The sequence below is a fragment of the Mastigoproctus giganteus genome, chromosome 6 (genome assembly GCF_048544385.1).
Source record: "Mastigoproctus giganteus isolate SK-2022 chromosome 6, ASM4854438v1, whole genome shotgun sequence".
Classification (NCBI taxonomy): Eukaryota; Metazoa; Arthropoda; class Arachnida; order Uropygi; family Thelyphonidae; genus Mastigoproctus; species Mastigoproctus giganteus.
This window is the reverse complement of record NC_143580.1, coordinates 91,517,289-91,543,455: the sequence shown is the minus strand read 5'-3', so window position 1 is coordinate 91,543,455 and position 26,167 is coordinate 91,517,289. Positions and strand designations below refer to the sequence as shown.

Genomic DNA, 26,167 nt, shown 5'->3' with positions numbered 1-26,167 from the left:
ATGTTACTAGGGATGAGGTTGACCAGGAGGTCTCCTTCAGGTTTAGCTCTGGTTCTGGGACCAGTGTTACAAATTGGATCATGGGTTTTAGTCCGCGTCTTTATAAATGTTTATTCAAGAATAATAGAATCTTTTTGGGATACGGTTTGTATCGTTTTAGGAAGTTCACTGTTGTTAGCAAGTGCTTTCGTTGTCTGGGCTATGGCCACTCTTCGCAGAACTGTTCACACAAAACGGTAACATGTGGCCATTGTGCTAATAGTGGACATATTTACAATGAATGTCCCAACAGGGAGAGTTCCCCCAAGTGCATCAATTGCAAGAGAAGAGGTAGAGACCATGATCATTCAGTTCGAGATAATAAATATCCAGAATACATCAGAGTTGTTGAAATGACAGACAGGAGAACATACAATGAATAATACAAATCTTTTGATTGCTAATACAGGTCATTTCATAAACAACAGGTGTTTAAAAATTTTACAGATCAATGGACAGAGGTCTCGTGCTGTTGCTGATGAGATTAGGGTTGCTGCCTTTGAGGGCAATTATGATCTTGTGTGTATCCAGGAGCCTTATTATACGGCGCGAGGGGGAAGACATGATCACATAATAACAGGATATCCAGTATCATGCAGAATAATTGCAGTTTCTGAAGTCCCTCCCAAATCGGCTATAGTAGTGATAAACCAGGATATTGTGTTGACTGCCATTTCTGGTTTGTCTTCGGCCTGTGTTACGTGTGTCTCAGTGTCACTGATGGATTTTTCCTTTTGTTTGGTTTCGGCTTATTGTTCTCCAGCGGACAATTTTCAGAACCTATTGCATCACATAGATAGAATCTGCTCGAGGTTTGCTGGGCGAGGTCTGGTTTTGACGGCCGACTTTAATGCTAAATCTAACTTTTGGCATAGTGGAGTTCTGGATGTTCGTGGCTCTCTCCTGGAGGATTTGATTTTGTTGTATAATCTATGTGTCCAGAATTTACCGGGTAAACCGTTTACCTTTTCTACTCGTAATGGCGAGTCGAATATTGATGTGACCATTGTATCATCAGCGTATGAGGGACGGATTCTTCACTAGGATGTGAGTCCAGGTTTGGTAAATAGTGATCATAATGCTATTTCCTTCTATATTGCGCCGGGACCTGTGCAGGAGAAGACTTGCATTGGGAATTTGAGAAGATTCTCAATGGATAAAATGAAGTGGGACAAATTTGGCAATTATCTCAAATCAATATACAGTGACAGTAATACATCCATTTTGAATAATTATAATGCCCAGGAATTTGTGGCACATGTTGAGTATCACTTATATCAAGCAATGATACAGAGTACTACACGGAAGCAAATTAAAGTGACTCCAGTTCCTGGGTGGTCTCGGGAGTTGTCAGTAAGACGATCTCAGGTGTTTAAAGCAAGAAAAGAGTTGCAGCATAATCGGCATTTGTCGGACCGGGATGTACAGCAATTACAGGATAACTATAAATCACTGCGTCGTGAGTACCACAAGGAAATTGCTCGAGCAAAAATTAACTGCTGGCAGAGTATGGTAAGAGAGGTGGGCAACTCGGATCCTTGGGGACTGATCTACAAGATCTCCCGGAACAAGCTTATGCATGGAGATATTTATAGCACTGTTGTGTCTGAGGGAGAGGAGACTGATAACTGGCATGATACTGTAGAACAAATAATTAAGAATCTTTTCCCAGAGAACCAGATTGATTTGGATACGCCGGACCAATCCAGTATACGTATGGGTAATGTTACATATGAGGGCCCCGCTGAAGTAAGTCTTTTTTCCTTGTCAGAGCTTGAAGCTGCTATTGCCAAGTTAAGTGTTAAAAAATGCCCGGGTTTAGACCTGATTGAAAATAAAATGTTAATTAAGTTCTTTGATATTTGTCCCCAAATATTACTACAAATGTATAATAAGTGTTTTCTTGAGATGACCTTCCCAAGATCCTGGAAGATGGCATTGCTAAAGATCCTTCATAAGCCTGGGAAACCTAAGGCTGATCCTCGGGCGTATAGACCGATCTCGCTGTTGGCAAATCTTGGGAAATTATTCGAAAGATTGTTGGTTCCTCGAATCGTTGGAGGTTTAACGGAGAGTCATATGGTCTCGGATTCCCAGTTTGGCTTCAAAAGGGGTCATTCAACTGAGGAAGCAATTTTATCACTAATTAACTATATAAATTCTTCTCCTGAGAAGTATGTGTTGGCTATTTTCGTGGATTTTGAAGGTGCCTTTGATTCTGTTTGGTGGGAGAGTGTGCTGATGTCTCTGAGGAAATCTGGATGTGATAGATATATTTATGGAGTTATCCGTTCTTACTTCAGTGATCGGCTTGTGAGAGTATGTGCAAAACATCTTACGTATTGTAAGTATGTTAATAGGGGATGTCCACAGGGTTCTGACCTCGGGCCGATATTTTGGAACTCGGTTCTTGATCAATGGCTAAACAGATTGCAGGTTCCTCAGTGTTTGCAGGTGGCTTATGAGGACGATCTGGTCTTGGGAGTTGCTGGTGGCTCTAGAGCCGTATTGGAGTTGAAAATTCAGGAAATTTTGAACAATCTCTCAGAGTGGGCTGTGTTAAACAAATTAAAGATCTCATCTAAGAAAACCAAAATGATGGTATTTAAAAAGCACTTTGATTACAATCGCCCGCCCAGAGTATTGTTGAACGGAAGTCAGGTTCCTTTGGTGTCCAGTATAAAGCATTTAGGTTTGATTTTGGACGACCGGTTGGGTTTCCATCTGCATGTGTCACATTTGAGGGATAAACTGAAGAAATTTACTTCTTTTGTGATGCGTATTTCTAGGAAAGAGTGGGGTCTTAATAAACGTACTATGCTATTATACTACAAGACCATTTTCTTGCCGATTGTTGCATATGCAGCGGGTGTTTGGATGAAGGCTGTGATTAAGGTCAGAATTAGAAATCAACTTATGTCACTGCAGAGGTCTATGTTGCTAACATTGTTGCATGCTCCTAGGACTGTTTCGACGGTTGCACTGCAGGTGATTGCAGGGACTCTTCCTGTCGATTTATATATATTGTACCGTGGTATGTTGTATGCACTGAGAAACGGAATTTCTGCTCAGTGTTTGCAGGTGGCTTATCTCTATTGACCTGACTGCTAATATTAAAGACGAAAAAGTTAGAATTTGGAATTCCCTCATTGCTATATGGAGGATTCGATGGAGTTCTTCTGCATTTGGTGAGATTACAAGAAAATTCATTCCATTGGCGGATTTTGCTACGTCAAAGACAGTGTCTTCTTGGTTCTGTCCTTCGATGTTTACAAGTTATATATTGACTGGACATGGGTCTTTTCGTGATAAACTGTATTCAAGAGGATTAGAGCCTGACCCATGGTGTTCGTGTGGGGAGGCAGAAACTTCGATGCATGTGTTGTTTGATTGTCCTTTTTACGGATCAGAGCGTTGTAGACTTTTTGATGAGGTTTCTCCTTTTACTGAGGTCAATGTGGATATTCTCTTAATAGATGCATCTAGCTTCCGGGCTCTGCAAAGGTTTGCTGCTGCTGTATTTTCCAGAAGGACAATCATAAGAAACTTTTCAGATGTGGAGTTGGCAGCTTTTATAAATCATGCATGATTGCATCTGGGTTCGGGAACTTCAGTCTGGGAAGCTCTTGTCCAGTCTGTAGCTCCTGAACATGTACCACTACGGTGGTTTTTTTTTTTTTTTTTTTCTCCTTGGTTCTCGAGCTTGGGCGGCCTGAGACCAGGGATGTTGGCACCCAACAGTATTGCACTTCCTCTGTTGGGTGCAGGTTTGTGCTTTGCACTTCAGTATAAAATAGTAGAGACAGGTCCGGCTCCACGTGCCGGGGACGGGCATCAGCCAGCAGCTGAAGTTGTCAGCTGCTTCCTGATGGCAGAGAGACCTGACATAAACAACACACTAAGCTCATAAACATTTCTTTAATACAAATTTAATCTTTCCTATACAAAATTGTCTATTTTTACTATAATTAGTGTACTTTATCTACCAAATTTTCTTGTTTTGAATATTCAATTTCTTAGCTATATTTCAGGCCCACTTTACAGTTTTCTGTATTTTTAAATGATTTAGGTGGAGATGGGCATATGCCTGGGAACCACCCCGACACAGTATACACACACACACCTCCCTGCCTACCCCCATACTTCGCCTGGTGGGGCTCGTCTCCACTGACCTCTTTGGGGATGCCTATTCTATCGTCCCTATTCTTCTGTTTTCCCTCAGTCTTCAGTCTCCCTCCCTTCTCTCACTAAACCGACCGAGTACACCCCTTAACAATACCGCCAAATTCTAATCAACGTCTAAATTCTACCGTTTTCTTGTAAATATCTTTTGGCCAAATTTAGTGTACACCCTCCCCCCCCCCCTTTTTTTTTTTTTTTTTGGCTTGCCACTGAAATCTTTGGAAATTAGGTGGTAGAGCCTGCCAGAGTACTTAAATATTCTACTGGGTGCCTGACCTGCCTCATCGTGGAAAAGTGTGGGCAACGGTGGGTCTCAATGGGGGCCCAACGGCTAAATGGTCAGAGAAACAACAGAACATACCGTTGCACAACAGATCACCCCCCCCCCCACACACTTTTAAATCTCTGGCCTCCACAGAGTTCTGTGTCACTCACAAAGAATACAACGCGGAGATGGGGGAAATTCCTAGTGCCGTCAGACAAACAACATTTTACATTTGTACGAAGTGTGAGCGGAGATGAAAGAAATCCCAGGTGCCGTCTGACACGAACAAAAAAAAAAAAGAAGTACAAAGTGTGTCTGCGCGGTAGAACAGTGGTATCGTGACCGTCCTCCCCACACCGGGTGGAAAAGGCCCGGTTTCGAATTCTGTCGATGACGCGAGCAACTTTAATGGGCTTTTTTCACTCCGTGGCTGAGTTAGTCGGTCTCAGGCGTAGATAAGGTTTTTCCCCGGAAACTGGGGTTTTTTTCGTCTAGAAAAACAGGCAAATCGACCCGAGAACACACGCAATTTACAGACAAAATACATATATGGGTATATATTAGAAATAATGGGTGGTCTTAATATAATAATTTGATTTGTACGAAGTGTATTATTCTACACTTTGTACAAATCAAATCAAACCAAACTGGTACACTTTAACTACGGCAGCTCTCGAACACCCCACCAGTTCAATCTCTTTTTCTGCTCTATAATACACTTTAACTGGGCGCATGCCTGTTGTGTATATTATATGTTAAAATAAAATAAAATAAAATAAAATAGGCTTTTTAAATGTATCCCACGTGTGCTCTATGGGACTGATCATTGGCGGAGTTCGGAGGCCACTCGATATGCTTGAAGTCAGAACTGTTCCTCAAATCATTCCTGCACAAGAAGTGGCCGATGGCTCGGCGCATTGTCATCTTGGAAGACATTCGGGAAAAAGTGTAACATAGCGGGGTGTACACAGTCCGCAAGCAGTTGACGATAGCGGAGACCAATGATATGTTGTTCCACATGCACCAGAGGTCCAAATTCTTGCCAGTGAAACATGCCCCACACCATACAACCGCCTCCACAAGCCTGCACTTTTCATACCGTTCATGATGGATCAACAGCCTCATGTTGTTGACGCCAAATCCGTACACGACCATCCACGGTGTGGGGTGAATAACGTGACTCATCCGACCAGCACACCATCTTCCAGTCTTCTAACGTCCAACTTGCATGCTCTTTGCACCAGGCGAGTGTTTTACGCGATGAACCTTGGTTAGGAGAGGATGCCGTAGGGGTCGTCTGCTGGTAGAGCCCATACGTGCGAGCGTGCGACGAATGGTCATGCCAAATATTGTTCCGGGTTGGCCCATGTTGTATTGGGTTCAACAGTGCTGCGCCTGTTCGCCTGTACGAGTCGTCGTACCCGGAGCTCACCTCTAACATCAACCTTTCGCTGACCTTTGCAGATTTGCCGTAGGGTCGTTGTTTGACCATTTTGACGCCAGCCCTGGTACACTTTAACTACGGCAGCTCTCGAACACCCCACCAGTTCAGCCGTTTGGGAAATCGCGGAACCAGCTCGTCGAGTACCCATGATTTGTCCTTTATCAAAGTCCGATAAATCCTTCCTTTTACCCATCACGCTCGTAATTTTACTACCTAATGAACCACTGACACCTTATCTATGCTACATAGGTCGAGTAACTCCGCACTCTCGTAACTCATATGATCAACGGGTCGCATTCAGTTTTCGTAGGGGTGGTCATAATTCAGTGGATCACTCAGTGTAGTTCAGAAACGAAGAAACAATGATTTTATCTAGAAAAACATTATAACGCAACTCTTAAATGTGATGATCCCCATTCGGCACATGAAAATAACTGTGTAGAACTGTTAACTATGAGGATATTTAAGCGCTGGAACAATTGTCTTTTTAATTCAAATAAAATCGGCTAACGTTCGTTTCAGAAGTTAACCGATGATGTTTTTAGAGTAAAGAAAGAAAAGGGGGCAAATTTCCTATTGAGAAAAAAGTCAATTAAGCAAAGTTTTAATTTAGAAATCGTAAAACCGAAACCGTAATTTTTAGTCCTATTTTAACGCCAAATTCATTATACTGTTTGTAGGGTTTCCTTTGGCATAAAATATAGCACATTGTCTTCGTAGAACATTTCTGACAATCTGTTAGTGCACTGATTCGGCCTCCATAAACGAGTCCTCACATGCCTTTCCAGTTCATTACACGGTAGTTCCTCTGGGCTCAGACAAGGCTATTTCAGCCGTGTGAATACTAAACACGGTAGAATGTCCTTGTATTCTCTCTCTTTCTTGTAAACTCCTCTGACCTTATGCGGTCGTCACGTATATAAACAGAAAATTTATTTAAAATTTTTATATTTCCCAAATGAAGCAGTCACAAAGCGAACTTTGTGGATGGGAAAAATTCTTGTTGAAAACATAAGATCCTGTGCAAAACTATTTTATTAGTGTTGAAAAATAGGCACTATAAAGAATTCGATATAAATATTATTCTTCATACAAGGTCCAGCTGATATAAACCGCAAGAGAAAATCCAGGTGAAAACTTACGGACTACCATATGATTGCAATGGTGCAGTCATTTCCAAACAGCTTTCTCGGCTGGCATCATACGAGGGGAAATGACTACATCGAAATTCGGTTCTTGAATTAATCATTTTGCATTTCTCTGGAGGCTATTTCCTTGAAGCATTCTACCACTGCACCCTTAGCTGTACATTAACGTTTGTGACTGTAGGCTCATCTGCTGAACCCAAGATAATACAGTTCCCTTCCCACAGCATTAAAAACGAAATCAAATTCTTAATTTCGTCATCCAAAGAAATTATAACATGTTCCATTATTGAGAAGTGAGCACACTTACTTGATGATAACACGAATCCGAGCCATCATCATTTCTTCTTCCACCGGCGAGATGAGTAGTAGCATATGGGGTAGGGTAATAAGAAGAGCCCGCAACCGAACCATGTTTTTTGGAGGATCCTTTTTCCATATCTGACATTGTCATTGCTTCATGTCCTCCTTTCCTGCTCCCATATGTCGCGCTTCCTGGAACAAACATAAAAACAAAATGAAGCAATTAATGAGTGTTCAATTTCCTGTAAATTACTCAGCTCTTTGCATGTTATTTTTCATTTTGATTTATTCCATACTAATATATGTAACATAAAAATAAAACTTGTGTCAAGTTCAGATTTGAACTCTTTGAACTGGAGTTAGGAGACTTTACTTCATGAGACGTCACAGGAAATCAATAAGTACCAATATCTGAATAATAATATATTAGTTGTCACCTTTATAGTCATCAAAAAAAAAATCAAGCCAGTGAAATCCAAAACAATGTTACTTTAAAAGGCTGAAAATGGATCAGCTATTTGGGAACTTAATCAGCCACAGAAATACTAGTTTGTCAAGAGACTCAGTCACATATTTAGAGACTGTTTAAGCGCTTTTATTTAAAACTGTGGTCCTACCTCTTATTCAGTTTGATCCCTTTCTACAGGAAACAAATGGTCAGCGTGGAAGCGCGCTCCAAAAAAAAAATCGCTTACTACATGAACCACCATTAGTACGCAGTTTTGACAGGAAACTCTGCATTCAACAGTGAAATGAATTCAACTTGCTACTACTTTATTTACTTATAAGTCATCGCCTCTCCTAAATTCTCTATGCCTTCTCCAGCGGTTTGTTTCTATCCGAAATCCTACAATCTCTTACTTCGTGACCTTAAGAGCAGTGACTATTTTTTGTTTATTATACTAGGCAGTTCCAGCCAACCTTTAATAACACTGCCGTATATTTAAAATATCTTACAGAGGTACATCAATTCGAAAGTAGGCAGCAATTTTCTAAATTCATCCGACTAAATCAACAGCAAGTAATAATGTACGGACAGCAAGTTCTCTTCAAAGCCTGGAATTCTGGCGATCACATTACTCTTCCTAAATAACAATGTCACGGTGGAGCCCTCGTCAAACCCACAGGTCCTAGCAATCAAGCTGACGTATTTGCTGAAGATAATGTCTTGCTAGATTTTCGAGAGCTATGCTATCTTTATAAGCTGTAGAGACAAGGCTGGATTGTCCACCTTCTCGGAAGAAGCATATACATGTAGTTATCCACGTAGTCTTAACAAGATTCGGTATAAAGAGTCAGCGATTATATGTGGCAGCACTTCGAAATCAGAATTTGCAGCCTAGTTAATAGACTTATCAGGGAGTCTGGCAATCGGCTCCCGATCACCGATCAGTCTTTTGAGTGCAGAAGATTAAACGACGATTTTTTTTTTTTTACTATTTTCTTTTTATGGTCATCCTAATTAATAATTAATAGATTTATAATTTTCAATGATATCTGAATATTTTAGAGTTCTTTATAATTTAAGGAAAAGGTAAGATGTAGATTTTTAAGCCCAAAATTAGGCCGTATTGCGCCGTATATAATATGTCTGTAAATTGTTTGTGTTCTGTATCGATTTGTAGAATAATTAGGAAGACTTGTTTATTTATTTATTTTTTCTCTTGGCTATATCATATACTTTAAGTTGTTGTAGTAGGGTTTTTCAGGAGCATCAGCGACTAAGGCCATACTGTTCCGTGTATACTGTCGAAACACCTTTTCTTCAATGGCCATTGTGCGATCTTGTTTTGGACGAGGGTCGTCTTATAAAGTTTTCTTCCTTCCTGGTAAAGATTTGCCCATCACCATGGGCATAACATAAAATTGAAGGTAATACTTGTATTCGTTTTCAAGATAATTAATATAAACTCCTCTGATCTAATGGTCCTGCAGGAGTATAAAGAAGAAAAATTTCCATACTAGGTGAACTTTTGCTAGAGAGATGCCCTCCACTGTTTTAAACTGAATAAGAATACTTTTAATTGCTTCGATGAATCCGTCACTGCGAATACCACATTGTCTCTGCTTCTACCAATATAAGATTCCCAACGACCCCTATTGTTTAACCGAACCATTAGTACCAGTCCGTAAATTTAAACCATTGGGCGTGTATTTCGTTTTCGAAATTCGCTTCATTTTACTCGTTCTCATGCATTATTTCAAAAGCGAGTCAAAATTAACAAATGCTAGACATAGCAATGTCAAACGGCTTCCTTTAACGCCTTTCTATTTCTTAGAAAGTCGCTAAATACGGTGCTTTTTTTGGTATTCTGTCTATCTGGTGAACTCCTCTGACTATTTGGTCGTCCCGGAGTATTAAAAACAGAAAATAATAATTTATTTTATTTATATTCGCTATCCGGTAGTAAAGAATCAGTGCTGTGGCGTTACTAGGTTGGATGCGCAATTTAATGTGATTTCTCTTCAATCACATCAACATAGTGTTAGGAAAGTTGGACTGGAGAAAGTCAAGTTTCAAAGGGAGGAAGTCAAAGGGCTCTAAGTCATTAGTGGAGTTGGGAGAACGATGGAGGCAACAGAAGAATTTGATAGAGCCAACATCCCCAATGAGATGCTACGCGAAAGTGTCTCGCATGCAGTTCTCCGTTTTCAGAATGTCATCTCAAGTGAGGACATAGAACAATATCTGTACATTTCTAAATTCTGATATTAAAATCTAATCCTAAGTTCACTATTCCATCTCCTGTTTACAGTGCCAGTTTCTCCCCATGGTGGCGGAAGTTTGAACCATTTATTTTTTCTTTTACAAATCACTTCCCCATAACCAAATTACATACCCTACCAGGGTGGCGCAAAATAGGCTGAACAGTTTGTTTTCTCTGTAACTTTAGAACGAAATGTAATAAATGAACCATCTAAATGGTGAATGAAAGTTTTATTCTTGGAAAATATTTACATCACATGTGAAAAATAATATCGGCCAAATGACCACATCCTTCTTGCTCGCAAACATGTGCTCATAAACGCCGTTTTCCATGGCATTTCTCAGAGTTTCAGGAGATATTGCAGCTATCTCATGCCGGATGTTCTCTTTTAGAGCCTCTATGGTTTGAGAGTTATTGGCATACACTTTATCCTTGAGATAGCCCCCAAAAAAAAAAGGTCTGGGGCAACCAAATCCGGTGAGCGCGGTGGCCATCTCACATCACCATTTTTTCGAAATAATGTGATTGGGAAAATGCTCCTTTGGAGGTCCATTGTGGTTGGAGCGGTATGAGTCGTGACGCCATCTTGTTGGGACCACATATTGTGGTCTTCTGGTAGATGTGGCATCAAAAAAGTTTCAACCATTGTCCTATAGTGCTCTCCATTGACCGTCTGAACAACGCCATCATCATCCTCAAAGAAATAAGGTCCAATGATGCATTTATAGGTGAAAACAATACGCGCATGCCTCCGAGCGGCTGGTTAATTCAGTGCTCCGCATTATTGTGTTTTTAAGTGGTGATCTCTAGCTCCATAGTATGGAATTTTTATACTGATAAAATCGAGATGTCGTGCATGATCCAATTCAAGTGCCTTCTGATGTCTAGTATGATCAGGTAATTTTTTATATCCATATTTGTTTCTAAATTCTCTATACGGGAGTTCGCATTCCTTCAACATGATAAGCCTGCATCGTACAATAGCAGTTGGAATAATTGCCTGAAGGGTTAACGTGAGAACGAAGACACTCTACGTTCGTACACCTGCAACAGAGATTGACCTTCATTTCACTGTCCCTTTGAAGAATAACCCCGTTCCCACAGGGAATATTGTTTACTTCAGGAAAATACTTATCAGCCGATTACAGTGCTCAGGAGATTTCATGATATTTCTGTTAAGAAACTGAACATTGTACAGTTTTAGAGTGCTTTAATTTGGATCGTGTGTATAAATTTAAAGTTGGAGCGGAAATAAGAAACCGTTCCCTGCATTCTTACCTCGCTGCAACTTTAACAACCGGACCAGTTCTTAAACATGACAACCGCAGTAACTCCCGGCATATGCGATCTCTGCAATAATTCCGCAGATGAAACCCTACTTTGCAGTAAGTCAAAGCATAGAATATGCCGGTTATGCTCAGGATACTCGAGCCTCTCGCGCTTATCGCTCAACAAGAGGAAAGGGTTCTTGGGAAAATGCTGCTTAAACAGTAAACAGACAGGAGCTGCAAGAACCTCCAATCAGAAGCCCGATTCCCCCCGTCAGGAAGAAAGAAATGCGCCGACCGAAGAATGCAACACATCGGAAGAAGTGGCTACGCTGACCCCTCACCCCACCGCTGATGCACACCACAGTGACTCGGGAAACAATGGAAGAAGTAATAATTTAGAAAATAATAAAGAAGACGAGAAAGATCACGAAAATTATGGCCATGAACGAACAAGTGACTGTCTAAAAGATGTTAATGGGAAATACACCAGCAGAGAACTCGATTCTGACATTTTAAACGTCCTTGGTTGTGATACATGTCCCGAGGACTGTCTTCATGCAAATCCCCCTGTCAGCCCGCAGGCAAACCCACCTAAGGCCTTGGCTAATCAGTCAAACACCGCCTTTTTCAGTGGCACTAAACAAATGCTCAAAAGCGTAACAGATGAAGTATTTGGGGAATTTCTTAAACCTATTGCAATCCAGGCCGAAGAATACATGCATAATCTAGAAGAAAAATTTCCTCGAATTTTCGAGTGCTTGTCCACCCTTCTCATTAACAACCAAGAACTCCGCGCACAGAACGAAGAAATCAAACAGGAAATTTGCTCGATAAAAGGCCAGATCACTGACCTGAAAAGCTGCATGATGCTGTGGGGTAAGCCAAATTACCAAACAATACCGCGAGTGCCTCAAACCTTGGAGCCTGAACGCGAAGAGCATGGCGCTATACTCCATAGAAGCGGACAGGATGCCCAAGCTCATGCCCCCTTCTCGGTTATTAATGCTGAACCATTAGTGGGACATAGACCGAAAGATGCCATATTAAATATCCCTCCCGTCACTCCCTATCGGCGAAACAGAGAAACTAGAGGACTAATCGAGCAATCACCGGTGATAGATAATCATGAGCAACAGCCCCTGTTAGAATATATGCAACAAGGATCTAAAACCCCTACCCGAGCCCCCCCATCTCCCTTACCACAAGATCTATCTTGCTCTTACTCTCCGGCCATGTGTGAGGCTAATAGAGTGTGCCCTGAAAAGTATCCCAGGCTGACATATGCGGAAATAACATCAAACGGGAATACAAGGAAAACCTTATCCCAGAAGACTTATGAGAGAGAGCAGGATCAGAGTGTGGCGAAGGCTACCAACCGAAGAGCAACTTCCATAACAAATATACGCAATAGCGAGATCCGGAATAATAACACTTATTCCTCTACACAATCTCCGAACTATAATTTTAATGTAGATACAGCTCATACAAACCTCCCAACAGGTGGCCAATTGGCAAGGAGGTTCAATATTACAGCCGTCAGAACCCGAGAGAAAGTCTTTGTTACTAGGCTTGCCCCGAACACGCAGGCGAATGACATAAAGGCCATGTTTGCTCAAGGATTCGGAGTCCACACAGAAGTAAGACAGCTGAAAACAAGGCATCCTTCTTATGCGTCATTTTTGCTCACATGCTCCCCTGATGACCTAAATCTAATCCTTGAAAACAACAACTGGCCAGTGGGTGCACTAGTTAAACGATATCGAGAAAAGAACACCGCATATGTGCAAAGAACCAGTAGTACGCATCAACCTACATAGCCACTAAAGCAACGGAATGCCCTTTCTGGAGAATGCCAGACCATTTGCTTTTTTATTCAGAATGTTAGAAGTGTTGTTAACAAACTGCACACATTGCAGACTTGCCTACTCCTTGAAGAATATGACTTTATGTGTATAGTGGAGACTTGGCTAAATTATAACAGGCAACTGGATCTGCTGGTACAATCCTCCAGTTACAGATTTATTGGGAACAACAGAATAGATAAGCGGGGTGGAGGAGTTGCGATCCTTTATCATGAAAGTTTACATCCTATAAGAATTAAACAAAGTCAGTCTGAACACTTTGAAGCCATATCTGCGTCTTTCACGAGGAAGGCTCAAGAAATCCAAGTCTGCCTTATCTATCTTCCGCCGGAACACAGTGCTGACACCAGGACCGAGCTTCTTGTGTGGATTTCAGAGAATCTGGGCACAGATATTCCCATGATTGTAACTGGCGACTTTAATATGCCTAGCCCAAGACACGATCAAGCTAAAGAATACCTTGATGCAACCCTCCAGACCATAGGACTGACCCTACTTGATACGCTTCCGACTAGGGGAGAGCAGCATTTGGATTTATTATATCATAATCTGATAAACATCAAAAATGTCACCCCTCAAACTAAATTCCAGTCAGATCACAACCCAATATGTTGTGAAATTCCCCTATCCAATAGTGCAGGTGAGCAACGCATCGATGAGCAAATTCGTCAAACCAAGAAGATATACTCTCTTAAGTTCATTAGACCTGAGATTATTTTAAAACTTCTCAAGACCTACAACTGGAATGCTCTATACAGTAAACCGGTGGAAGAAGCTGCCAACTTGATAGAGAAAGAGCTCCTATTTATTGCTGACCTGGGTGCCTCAAAAGAGGTAAGCGTCACGGACAAAACTAAACCGTGGTTCAACGAAAATTTAAAACAGGCGTTTGTGGCCAAACAAAAGGCTTATAGGAAATGGAAAAAATCAGGATTGAATGAAGACTTCACGGACTACAAGAATAAAAGAGCCATTTTCTTGAAAAAGAAACGACATTCACGCTACGAAGAGGTTATTAGAAAGCTTCGACATTCGAAAAGAATCGTGAGCAAAAAGGCCGCTAAATTTGAAATGGATGAAACCACATTCGGACACTGGGCTAAGGAGTGCTTTGAAAGGATGACAGATGAAGGTAAAGCAAAAAATGTCCAAGGATATCAGCTGGAGAATATGGCACAACATATTTTAGTGAGAGGAGGCGTTTGTGAGAATGCTTTATCCACAGTCACGATTTCTAGAGAAGATCTCATCAAGGCCATCAATTCCTTGCCTACCAAATCTACGATTGGCCCCGACAGGTTTCCTATCTTTATTTTAAAAATATGCAGTGCCTATATTGTTGATGTGCTGTTGCACATTTTCCAAAACATCTTGAGAGATGGAATCCTCCCCGAGAGATGGAATCACTACTTTGTGCGACCGGTGCCAAAAAAGAAGAATCCTAAGGCTTCTTCAGACTTTCGGCCTATATCCATCAGTTGTTCTCTTTTAAAGCTTTTTGAGAAAGCCATCCTTCCTGCTTTAACCCAACAGTGTTTCGCGCACAGGCCACCCCACCTCCATACCGTAGTACCGAGACGATCCACTACTACTAATCTGTTGGAGACTCTCTTCAGAATGCAGCACGCATTAAATGAAAAAGCCCAAATTGACATCATATTCCTTGACATAAAGGCAGCTTTCGATAATGTGTCACTACCTGCACTTGAAAACATATTGAAAGTATATTTCCGCATTGAGGGCAAACTATTGCAGATCATCAAGACCATTTTGAAGCCAAGGCACCTCATTGTACAACACCAAGAATTCCGTGCAGAATACACCCTCACTTGGGGCATCCCTCAGGGAGGAGTTTTATCAGCTTTGCTGTTTGCTGCCGCCCTAGAGCCTTTTCTGGCGCGAAATCAGAATTTTATTTCCTACGCCGATGATATTAAGTATTTTGTTGTCTCTAACGAAGGATCTCAGGTGTCCGACGTCAATTTCAATGCCAACGCTAAGCTGTGTGAACTGGAGACATACCTACGCAAAATCGGTTTGTGGCTAAACTCAGACAAGTCAGCACAACTGACAATAACTAATAAGAAGATAAAAAATCAAATCAAATTATCTATTAATGGAGCACAGGTGAAGAAAGTCAACTCATACACAGACCTAGGAGTGACGTGGGACGAGGGCCTAACCTTCCAAAGGCACTTTCAGAACACGAGAACAAAAACTCTCGCTGCCATATGGGCTGTAAGACAGGAAATAACTGGGATTCGAAACCAGCAGCTAGTAACCCAATATATCCAAAGATGTATCGTTCCTGTATCCTTATATGCTTCGACAATTTGGTCCTCTGCTCCAAATACTTATATCAGGAAATTTCTCAGCCTGGAGTACTGGTTGCTCCGGTGGTTAAATAGGATCGCCGGGAAGCCCTTCACAATTTCGAAATCCATACTGTACGCAAACTTGAACACAGCTCCGTGGATTCAGATGATCACAATACGTAACATCTGCACTCTAGCACAACTTCTCACTGGAAGTTTAGATGCCCCTCAAATTGAAAATCTTGTAGTTAGGCCCCGCCCTGGAGCCCGCCTCCACAACCCTCATAGTCTCCGAAGCGCTCTCCACCACACGGACGGATTAAAGCGGATGTTTCCTGCCAATACTCTGGAGCTGTTTAGAGATCTCAAAATAGACCCGGACAGGTACTGCCACGAGAAAACTTACAGGAAGCTCATTGCAGAGGATCTGTACACAGAACTACAAATATGATAAAGAAAGTAATTGAAGAAAGACTTCAAGTGCCGAACTCATAAAAATCTTAAATGAACGATATATTGTGTTTCCAAAAGACTGTTATAGGACTGAGGGTATTCCTTTTGTTCAGAGAATAAAAATGAGGACCAATTCATAGTGTAAATGACGATGTCATTTTTCTATGTATGTACATTGTTTTGTAATTTTGTAATTTTTCTATGTACATATATTGTTTTGTAATTTTTCTGTGAATGCAGGATGTCTGTATGTAATTCTTCCTCTATGTGTATATATCTTATGTATTTGCTGATATTTAATCCTGGTACACTCTAATAAGTGATGTATGTATGCGCCACCCTCCTAGGAAAATTCTGTACAGGGGTGTTTGTTAAATAAACTGATAATAATAATAATAATAATAATTTGGCTATTGAACACCAAACCGTTAACTTAGCTGGATGCAGTGGTCTCAGGTTAGTTATTCTTGGATTCGCACTGCTCCCAAATGGGCAGTTTTGTTTATTAACAAACCACTTAACTGAAAATGCGCTTCGTCGCTCATCATAAAATTTGAAATGAAATTCTCATCATTTTTTGCGAGGTTTATGAAGGCATGGGTGTATTCCAGAGGCGCGTGCTTGTCTTCGGGATGAAGGGGATAGTAATAAATACACCAGCTGCCGTTGCAGATGAACTCAACAGTTATTTTGCATCGATATTTACAAATGAAAAGCCTTTTGTGGCAATGGGAAATTGTGGGAGCGAAGTTAAAAAATATGTAATTAATGATATTGAAATTTCGCAAGATTATTTAATGAAAAAACTTTCAAGCCTACAGACCAGTAAGGCTCCTGGAGTTGATGGAATATACCCTATAATTTTGAGAGAGGCGGCAAGCGAGTGCATTGAACCACTGAGGCTGGTTATGTGAGCATCACTAGACTCTGGGGAGATTCCCTTGGATTGGAAAAGTGCAAACGTACCTCCCATACATAAGGGTGGCTCTAAAAGTGAAGTTGGAAATTATCGACCTGTCAGTCTGACTTCAGTAGTAGGGAAAATCATGGAGGCAATGATCAAGGGTGGAATTCAGGATCATTTGGATGGAATTGAAATTCTCAAGGATACTCAGCATGGTTTTGTAAAGGGAAAATCATATTTAACAAATCTGGTTCGCTATTTCGAAAGGGTCACTCACGAGCTGGATTTAGGGAATATTTTCGACATTGTTTATTTAGATTTCAGCAAAGCTTTTGACTCAGTCCCACATGAGCGGTTGCTTTATAAGTTGGAACAGGTTGGAATCACTGGAAAAATCCTTAGATGGATAGAAGGATGGCTTCAGGGCAGGAGGCAGAGGGTTGTGATAAATGGCTATTCCTCAGATTGGGTTGATGTAAGAAGTGGGATTCCCCAAGGATCAGTATTAGGACCATTGTTGTTTTTAATTTTCATAAACGACATTGATGAAGGGATAGAGGGCGTGATGTCTAAATTTGCAGATGATGTTAAAATTGGTAGAGTAGTTAATGATCACTGTCAAGCTGAGCTTCTTCAGAGAGACCTAGATAGACTTCAGGAATGGTCAGAAAAACAAATGGCAGCTGTGCTTTAATCCAACAAAGTGTAAGGTATTACTCCTGGGAAACAGTAATCCCAAAATAACTTATTCACTTGGTGGAGTTCAACTAAACCCAGTACTGGAGGAAAGGGACTTGGGTGTTACGATACGGTCAGACATGAAATTCTCTGAGCATTGTAAACAGGTTGCAAGAAAGGCCCATGGTGTCCTATCGATGATCTATCGAACTTTTGCAAGTAGAGATAGGGACGTGATAATCCCATTATATAAGGCCTATGTTAGACCACACTTGGAATACTGTGTTCAAGTATGGAGACCGCACCTAAAGAAAGACATCGAGCTTCTTGAAAGGGTGCAAAGAAGGGTAACTCGCCTGGTGAGATCGGCAAAAGGGCGTCCTTATGAAGAAAGACTTCGAATATGTGGGTTGCAGAGTTTGGAAACTAGACACCTTAGAGGAGATTTGATTGAGGTGTTTAAGGCTCTGAGAGGCATCAGTAAAATGAATGAGGACAAAATTTTCAAGATTATAAATGATGCTAGAACTAGGGGACATAAATTCAAGTTACGGGGGGAAATGTTTAGATTGGACTGCAGGAGGTTTTATTTTAGCCAGCGAGTTATAAATTACTGGAATAAGTTGCCTTCGTGGGTGGTAGAGGCCGACAGTTTGGGGAAATTCAAAGGTCATCTGGATAGTACTTTCGGGTAAGGGAAGCGCATAGGATGATAGGATTAATTTCCTTTTTATTTATTTTTTATTTCATTTTATTATTTTTATTTATTTATTAATTATTATTATTTATTTATTTATTTAATTTTTGTTTTTATCATTGTTTTGTTCGGATTTTTTTTTTTTTTTTTTTTTTTTTGGCTGGTGCAGCATAAGCCATAGGCTTTCTTGCACCATACGGCCGTTACTAATACTAATACTAATACTAAGGCCTTGTATTAATTGAATCATGTACGGAAAGTCATGCAAGTCCTTAAGCAAAATTCGCTGCAACTAGCGACGAGAGATCTTCAATTGAGCAGAGAGTTTTCTGGTCGATGTTTGGGGTTGAACTGCAACATTCTCCAGTACACATGCAATGTGTTCCATTTAGCGACCACTACGAGGTTTTTCAATGTCTGGAATCAGCAGCAGTTCCCCTTTCTTCAAAATTTCGAACCGTACTGTAAATTGTGTTCCGATTCGGTGATAATAATAACAGTGATTGAATAACAAAGACACAAATATGTTAATGTTAATTCAACATAATTCATAACAGCATACATAATGAGAATTCACTATGCTATGTTAATAATCACAGAATGTTAAATTCATATTATAACAATCTCAGAGTGAATATTCTGAGACACTAATAGTAGTAGTATCATCCTGAAAATTGTCTCAGAATATTCATTCTATTAGTGTTGTTAAAAACGTCATTGTTTCTAATAACACAGGGGTTGTGTGAAGCTTTAGATAAACGACTTTCTAAATCTGCTTTTGTTATTATAGCGTTTTATGCATCAAAAATGTAATAATAAAGAAGTTGAAGTAGCTTGATGTGATAACAAAGTAAAATATTTGAAACAACTTACCATAGTGGGAACTCTCTGACGAACTCTTCTTCCTTACAACCATGCAAACAACGACAAGAACAATGATGATGACAATCACAGAAACCGCTACAGGAACAATGACAGTGAGATCGAAGTAAAACGGGGTACTGTCTTTATTTGAAACAGTCTTTGGGGTTGCCGCTTCTACCAATACAAAGATTATTGCAAAATTAGGGAACCATATTAATCTCCATCATTAATACCGCTTAATTACACAGAGCCTACTTAACTAATTGATGAATGAAATCATATAATTTTGAACTAATAGGTATAAACTAAATTTCTATGTAACTGAAGTTGCATAGAATGCTTACCAACCTGCCAAAGTCAATGTGACGAAAACATATTCTGCTTCGGTGGTTCCAGCAGCGTTGGCTGCGGTAATCTGCATTTGATACCACGTTCCTGGTGTAAGGCCATGAATATCCACTCTTCTTTGTTCTGACGGCTCTCCATCCATCACAATGGTCCAAGAATTGTCATGTTGAAGTTTATATTTCACAAGGAAAGATATTATTGGACAACCACCATCGTGCCAAGAAAACAGATGAACCACGGCAAATGTGGTATTAACGCTGACTATGGACTGCCTGTCTGGGGCTACGGGAGCTAAGGAGAATTTAAAAAAGTAACTAAATAAATAAACAGATTACATTATCACTCAGACAATGTCTTATATTCTAACTTCAATAAAATATCAAAGTAGTTTAAAGTGCAGAAAAGCATTACCCACATTCGGATACAACGATATTGTACATCTGTTTTTGGTAAACTATTTTTTTTTTTCTCTTTATGAAGATTATTTATTTTTGAGGCTATTAGGCGTATAATACTACACGAATAATGATATTTTAGTATTGACTTGTGAAGAACCTAAACACGTAAGGGGCTGAGGGTGACCAAAAATGATAATGACCAACCGATTGTGGCAATTCATTTAGTGATGTACGGAAATAACAGAGAGCATGTAGTAAAGGTTACATAATACTATTTTATATGGTTGTTACCACAGTTCATTCACTTGTCCCAGTACATGGGTGAACAGATACTGTACGTTCTTAAAGCTAATTGCAGCCATGCGACTACAACCAGGTCATGAACACTTTTACATCTCTATCAGTGTAAATTTCTTCTCTGGTAGATGTCATTCCACTGTCCAAAGGTCTGGTAGTCCAATGGGGGGAGAACCGTCTAGGCTAAATGATATACGAAAACCTTCCACGTGAATCATTCATTGTTTCTTATGTCTTTTGTATGATGATGGAGCAGTTATGGTCACCGTCCTCCCACAACGGACAGAAAAGGCCTGAGTTCAAATACTGTTAATGACTCCAAGAATTTTTATGGGATTTTTCGCCACATGGCTTAGTTGGTCGATCTTAGGGTCGCACGGTTTTACCTCTAGAAACCTCGGGTTCTTTTGTCTAGCAAACCGACCAAAGAATGCACCCAATTATAGACTCAATATACTGACGCCTCATAGCTTAGCTTTGGGGCTAAACGCGCAAACACACACACGTTTTCGCAGCAGTTATGTTTTTTTAAAGGAAGGTCTTCTCTAAATTTAACCAGTACACGGCTGTTGTTGTTGTTGGAGGGGTTTTAGGAGCACCAGCAACTTAGACCATATTGCGCCGCATATAATATATCTGTAAACTGTGTATGTTCTGTAGTAGATTTACTTGTTTGTTGGACAAAAAACTCGAGTTTGAGGGGAAGGACCGTGCTGCCGTCTCCCCAGAACGACAAATTCAGCTACGTTGTGAAAAAATTACCGCAAAAACTTCCTCGCTCCATTGATTCCAAACCTTTTCCATCCGATGTGGGGATGACAGTGCTGAGACTGTAAGGATACTGCTTGCATTTGTACGCTGACTTCCCATGCACATAGAACGAAATACTTGCCGCTGTGTGCACGCACTTTCGTTTATTTAAGTGGCGATACATAGCAAAATGATTTTTTCAACACTTTCCAGAAGCAATAAATTATGACCAGGTAGCAAATTAAAATTTTTCTATTAGTTAAAGATTCAGAAATTACCAATTCATTAACAAATACCAATTTATTAACATATATATGCGAATTGTCCTGCCAGCTGTTGGTACGATCCTATTTCTCATGTAAGGAAATGACCCGTTTTAATTTCTCTTTCAGCTGAATGGCTCAGCAATGGCTTTCTCCTAGAAGTAATTCCGAGCGTTTATCTACAGATGATATCAAATATATTCATGGTTTTGCCATCTAATTGCATAAATAATCACATAAATTACGTTGAAAGTTATAATGCCCTTTTGATTCAATGCAGCTAATGGTGTGATAACCAGTAATCACACCATTAGATACATTTATGTATTATGTTAATCGGCTGGTGATATACCTGGTCGTGGAGGTACTTTTTCCTCCACGACTAGGTATATCTCGCAAAAATATGTCGCCGCTAGCAAATATCAAATGTTCAGAAGCATTCGAAATTGTGTATGCGTATGCCTTCGAGGTTTTTGGCTCAGGAAGAATGAAAAGAAATAAAAAAAGAAAAGAAAAAAAATTCACAGAGGCTGAATTCAATCAACTATTACATTGAGTAATGAGACCTTCAGAAATTCTTCTAGTGTGTTAGGTGACTCGAACTCCAAAGTCCAAGACCTCCCCCAAACGAATGAGTGGTGAAATCAATTTGTTCCCAAGGAGGACTCACACGTATGCACCACCAAAGAACTCATACAAGCCACTTACTTATATTTTATTACTTATTTATATGAAATTACCACTTACTTATGCGAAATTAGAAAGCGGATTTCATGCGATCGTCCTACGTGTGCAGAATAATATTTGCGTTAATAGTTTGGTCCAAACCAAATTTAAGCAAATGTGAGAAGTGGTCTCTAATTACTCGGATCTGTAGCGCCACTCAGCTATTTAAAACTAAATTTCCTGATCCTATGCCAAGGAACAATGCATTCCATTATGTAAATCGATGCGAATAAATTTTAGAGTACGTGTGAGGAAGCCAGAGTTATTTTTTTTTTTTTTTTTTTTTTTGGTAGTTGTTGGCGCATCGGCTTCTGTGGCCATATTGCACCTCCCAAGGTTTTTGCAGTACTTTGATCCAAGCCCGAGGCGGGAATCGAACCCGCGACCTTTGGGTTGCCGTGCAGGTACTTTACCCACTCGGCTAGCCCGGTCGGCGCCAGAGTTATTCTGACTTGGACATTATATCGATGTTTTATTATCAAACGTGAATTGAAATATATTCCATTATGAATTATGTTGAAAGAAGTGAATCAGGTTCCATTATAAAGTTCTTAGATTTTTTATTTAATTAATTTCTTCATTTGTATAAACTTCTCTAGAACTTCAGAAATATTTTAAAAAATAAGCACACTGAATATAGAGTTTAATACTTTTTGTGGTCCGTGGTGGTCCAACCACTTTATATTTCAAATATAAAAGTGGTTCGAAGCTGAACAAAAGGTTAGCAAAGGCTGTTCCACGCAGTTATACTATAAGCCACAAGACTTTGAAATCTGAGTAGAAGCAGACCGTTCGTGTGGAGAGGGATGAGACATTTGACCTGGGTTAGGTTTGAATTAAAACTGTTGAGGCTATTAAAACAGTTTTTAAATGCACCGAAATGTGGGCGGATATCTGAAAAATGGTTACTAAAACATTTTACTACTTAGAACTATAATAGTGGTTACTAACACTATAATAGCATGCAACAATAATATTCAGCAATGCATTTTCGTCTGTAGTAATATACCATGATCTATTAATTCCCATCCTTCGCTTGAAAGTAAAATTTATTATTAGTAGTAGTAGTATCCGTTTATTACAAAAAATGAAATAATTTCTGTAGCGAAATTTAATAAGTGGCTATAACGATAAGAGAGCGAGCGACCATTCTTGAGGCAAGCTATTATTCAGAGAACGAGTTTCATTCAATTTTGCTTGCTGTTCCTCTTAGGTCACGTGCAGCTGTAATTGAAGAATACCTTAAGTGATCATCATTGTAGCAACATTTTCGATTGCTGAAGCTTCACCGTGATATCAACAACATCTGCCACAGATGTTGCTCGCATATTACGCTACAGCATATCCCAAAACAGCAGAATTAGAAGGGGATTGGGGGAAGGATGGACCCTACACATGAGAACGAGTCTGATGTTATTAGAATACCAGAAAACTGCATTTTAAAAGCAGAGCATGTAATCGAGTGTGCCGATGGTAATGAATTCTAAGAGGATTCAATTAGCAACACTTCAAATTCTCCAATTAGTTGCATCGCTATATATTTAGTCATATAATTGCTAGCCTTTCTGGAAAATGGCCTGGTGAAGCATAGATGACGAATATGGTGAGGGGAAAATCTGATAATGTCCAATATAATTCGAGAATTGTGACAGTAGTTTCATTATAATGCAGAAACTGATATTTTTCGTAAGAGGATTTCTAATATTTTATGCTTTCCATCAAAATATTATGCAAATTTACTTTGTAAAGTAAATTAAAATTAAGAATTTGCTTGAAAAGTTAGATATTGGAGAAATGTACACCACATAAAAACCTCTTAAATCTAATTGGAATTGCAAGCCACTTCAAAATTTGTTTATTTATAAGCAAGCTGCACAGATTCTAAATCGACATTATGATGTCTTCTGTTATGAGAAAAGCAGGCGATACTGATGAGTTTACAAGACAGAGAACTGGCTACCCAATGGAGGGGCAAAATTCCTAATGAGAAAATTCTGAGAAATGAGAAGTCAAGAAGTTATAATTATTGCAAAAACTAGAAATGTGCGTTTCGAATATGAGTTGGAGCAGAATGGTTGCGCGGACAGGGTAGAGCATTAAACATCAGTTAGTTCTGAATGAGATCGGTTAAAAATATTCCATATAAAAGTTTTGGTACAGAATCCCGAACGCAGACTTCCAGTTGTGTTGACAGTGTTGACTTTTCAGTGGTCTTTGAGCATTGGAAACGTATGATGTAGTCCGACAAATCTAGTTTTATACCGATTAAATATATATATATATATATACACACAGGTGTGCAAGAAACAACACAAAGCACCTATTGATACAGATTTGCATCGGGTCCTCTACTGACACTTTTGGTCAAGTATTCTGCTGTGGGAAACGTTCATAGACTGTATGATTTTATAGAACTTTATTCCATTTTGTAGAGTATTCTAGTAATGTTCGATTGCAACATTTCTTACCCTGTGCACAATTTCAATGTGCGTAGGATAAAAGGCTATTATCAAAACTGAAGAGGTTGCAAAGAGGCTATTATCAAAACTGAACTTCCGAGAAAAAGTTATGAATATGGAACACTCGAAGAACAATCACTTTCAGAAGAATGGACTAACAGCAGCAAGTTAGGCACAGTTAGCATTGATAAGTGATATCTGTGCCTAATTTGTCGAATTACTGCGATCATCTCAGTATAAGGAGAAAATTTGGTCGTTGCTTTTATGGCATTCATGACGCAATGAAAACTAAAGGCCATATTGCGCCAAGCGGAACATCTGGCTATTAAATTGTAATCCTTAACATTAATTGCATTCTCTAACAGCTTGGCGACGTCATTATTTGCAAATGATAAATTGAAGAGACGGTATTGTAATATATTTAAACCATTTTAATAGAGAAATATTTAGAAATTCTATGTTAGCGACATCAGGATGAAGTTAGGAAATTTATTAAATCGGGTTCGGAGAGTCGTTTATAAAAGACAGAGCTCAACCAAAATGTAATTCATAGTATTAGAGAAATCCAGAAGTCTATGTAACGTCTCCAGTCTATTGCTGCGGGGAAAGGTGGTGGTGGAGGGGGGGGGGGTGTTCCGGCACTTATATTTGTCTGCTCACAGTAAAACAATTACTTCTTTGATCTTTATTATGCTATTTTATTGATTTTCAGCTTATCATCTATTTTATTCACCTATATATCCGTGGTATATGACCAGTACAACGTGTCTATTTACAATTTTGTGATTCAAAGTATTGCTGTCTTTGTCTATAGCAAAATAATAAGTAAATATATCAGTAGCAAACAAGTCGGCTTACAATTTTTATTAGAAATTCTGTGGTTTAAAAAAAGAATTTGTACAGATTACAATTATGCCTTTTATTTAGGAAAGTTTTGTTATTTTCCAATGTTTTGGTTGTAAAAGTCTACATTTAAAAGGCAGGAAACTGTACATGTTGGCAGTTAGATTTATAGTTCTCCTCCCTTTAAACATGAGTGGGGTAAAAAACTTCGACTTGACTCTAAGATCATATACAATCTGTTAAAATATAATAGCTCAAACAATTATTACAGATTTTTTTAAACAAATATGAATGCGTTTTGATTTTAAGTAATGTAAATGACTAATAGGTTATTCTATGTATTTTGCTTTATGCAATTTGTTATCATAGCAAAATAATTAACTTCTGCTAACACAAGATTTTATAGCATCTTAATAAGTCATTAATAAGGTCATCTTTATACTAATTAGGTCATTTCTTTTATCCTAAGATTGTTGAAATGATAGTTAACAAAAAAATATGTACCTCAAATAAAATTTTTCATAATTTCAAATCGATTATCACAGAATCTTCACTACCGATATAATTCAAGCAAAATAAGCGAGGTTTTCTAAGAGACAGTCAATGAATACATCTGGGATTCTACAATACACATTGAGAGCCGCGGTGAAAAACACTCTATACTCCAGAAGAAACACATACCAACAAAGTTAGTAAAATGATAAGAGGAGTTTACCTCAATATAGTGCGTAGAATACTTCCGTATGATACCCTCCAGAAATTAAAACGGAAAAACCGACAACTTACCGGTACGTTAGAGTAAAATATAAATAATTAAATAATCAATTTAACACAATTGAAATCAATTTAAAACAATTAAAAATCAAATTAACGCAATTAAAAGAATCTAACGAAAATATTCAAAACGCTTTTCGACCGTATGTCGTGATCACAGGAATGAAAATTACCGAATC

The 26,167-nt window shown here is 39.3% G+C and overlaps 1 protein-coding gene across 2 annotated transcripts in view; it reads right to left on the bottom strand.

The window, feature by feature from the left end:
- LOC150084461 (cell adhesion molecule Dscam1-like) overlaps positions 1 to 26,167 on the bottom strand; it is a 631,783-nt gene that overhangs the window by 29,231 nt on the left and 576,385 nt on the right. For both annotated transcript variants that reach the window (XM_090376086.1, XM_090376087.1), the window contains exons 20-22: positions 19,479 to 19,769; positions 19,140 to 19,304; positions 7,386 to 7,570 (exon numbers count right to left, since the gene is read on the bottom strand). In XM_090376086.1, the coding sequence (XP_090232212.1) occupies positions 7,386 to 7,570; positions 19,140 to 19,304; positions 19,479 to 19,769 (641 nt within the window). The remainder of the gene's footprint in view (positions 1 to 7,385; positions 7,571 to 19,139; positions 19,305 to 19,478; positions 19,770 to 26,167) is intronic.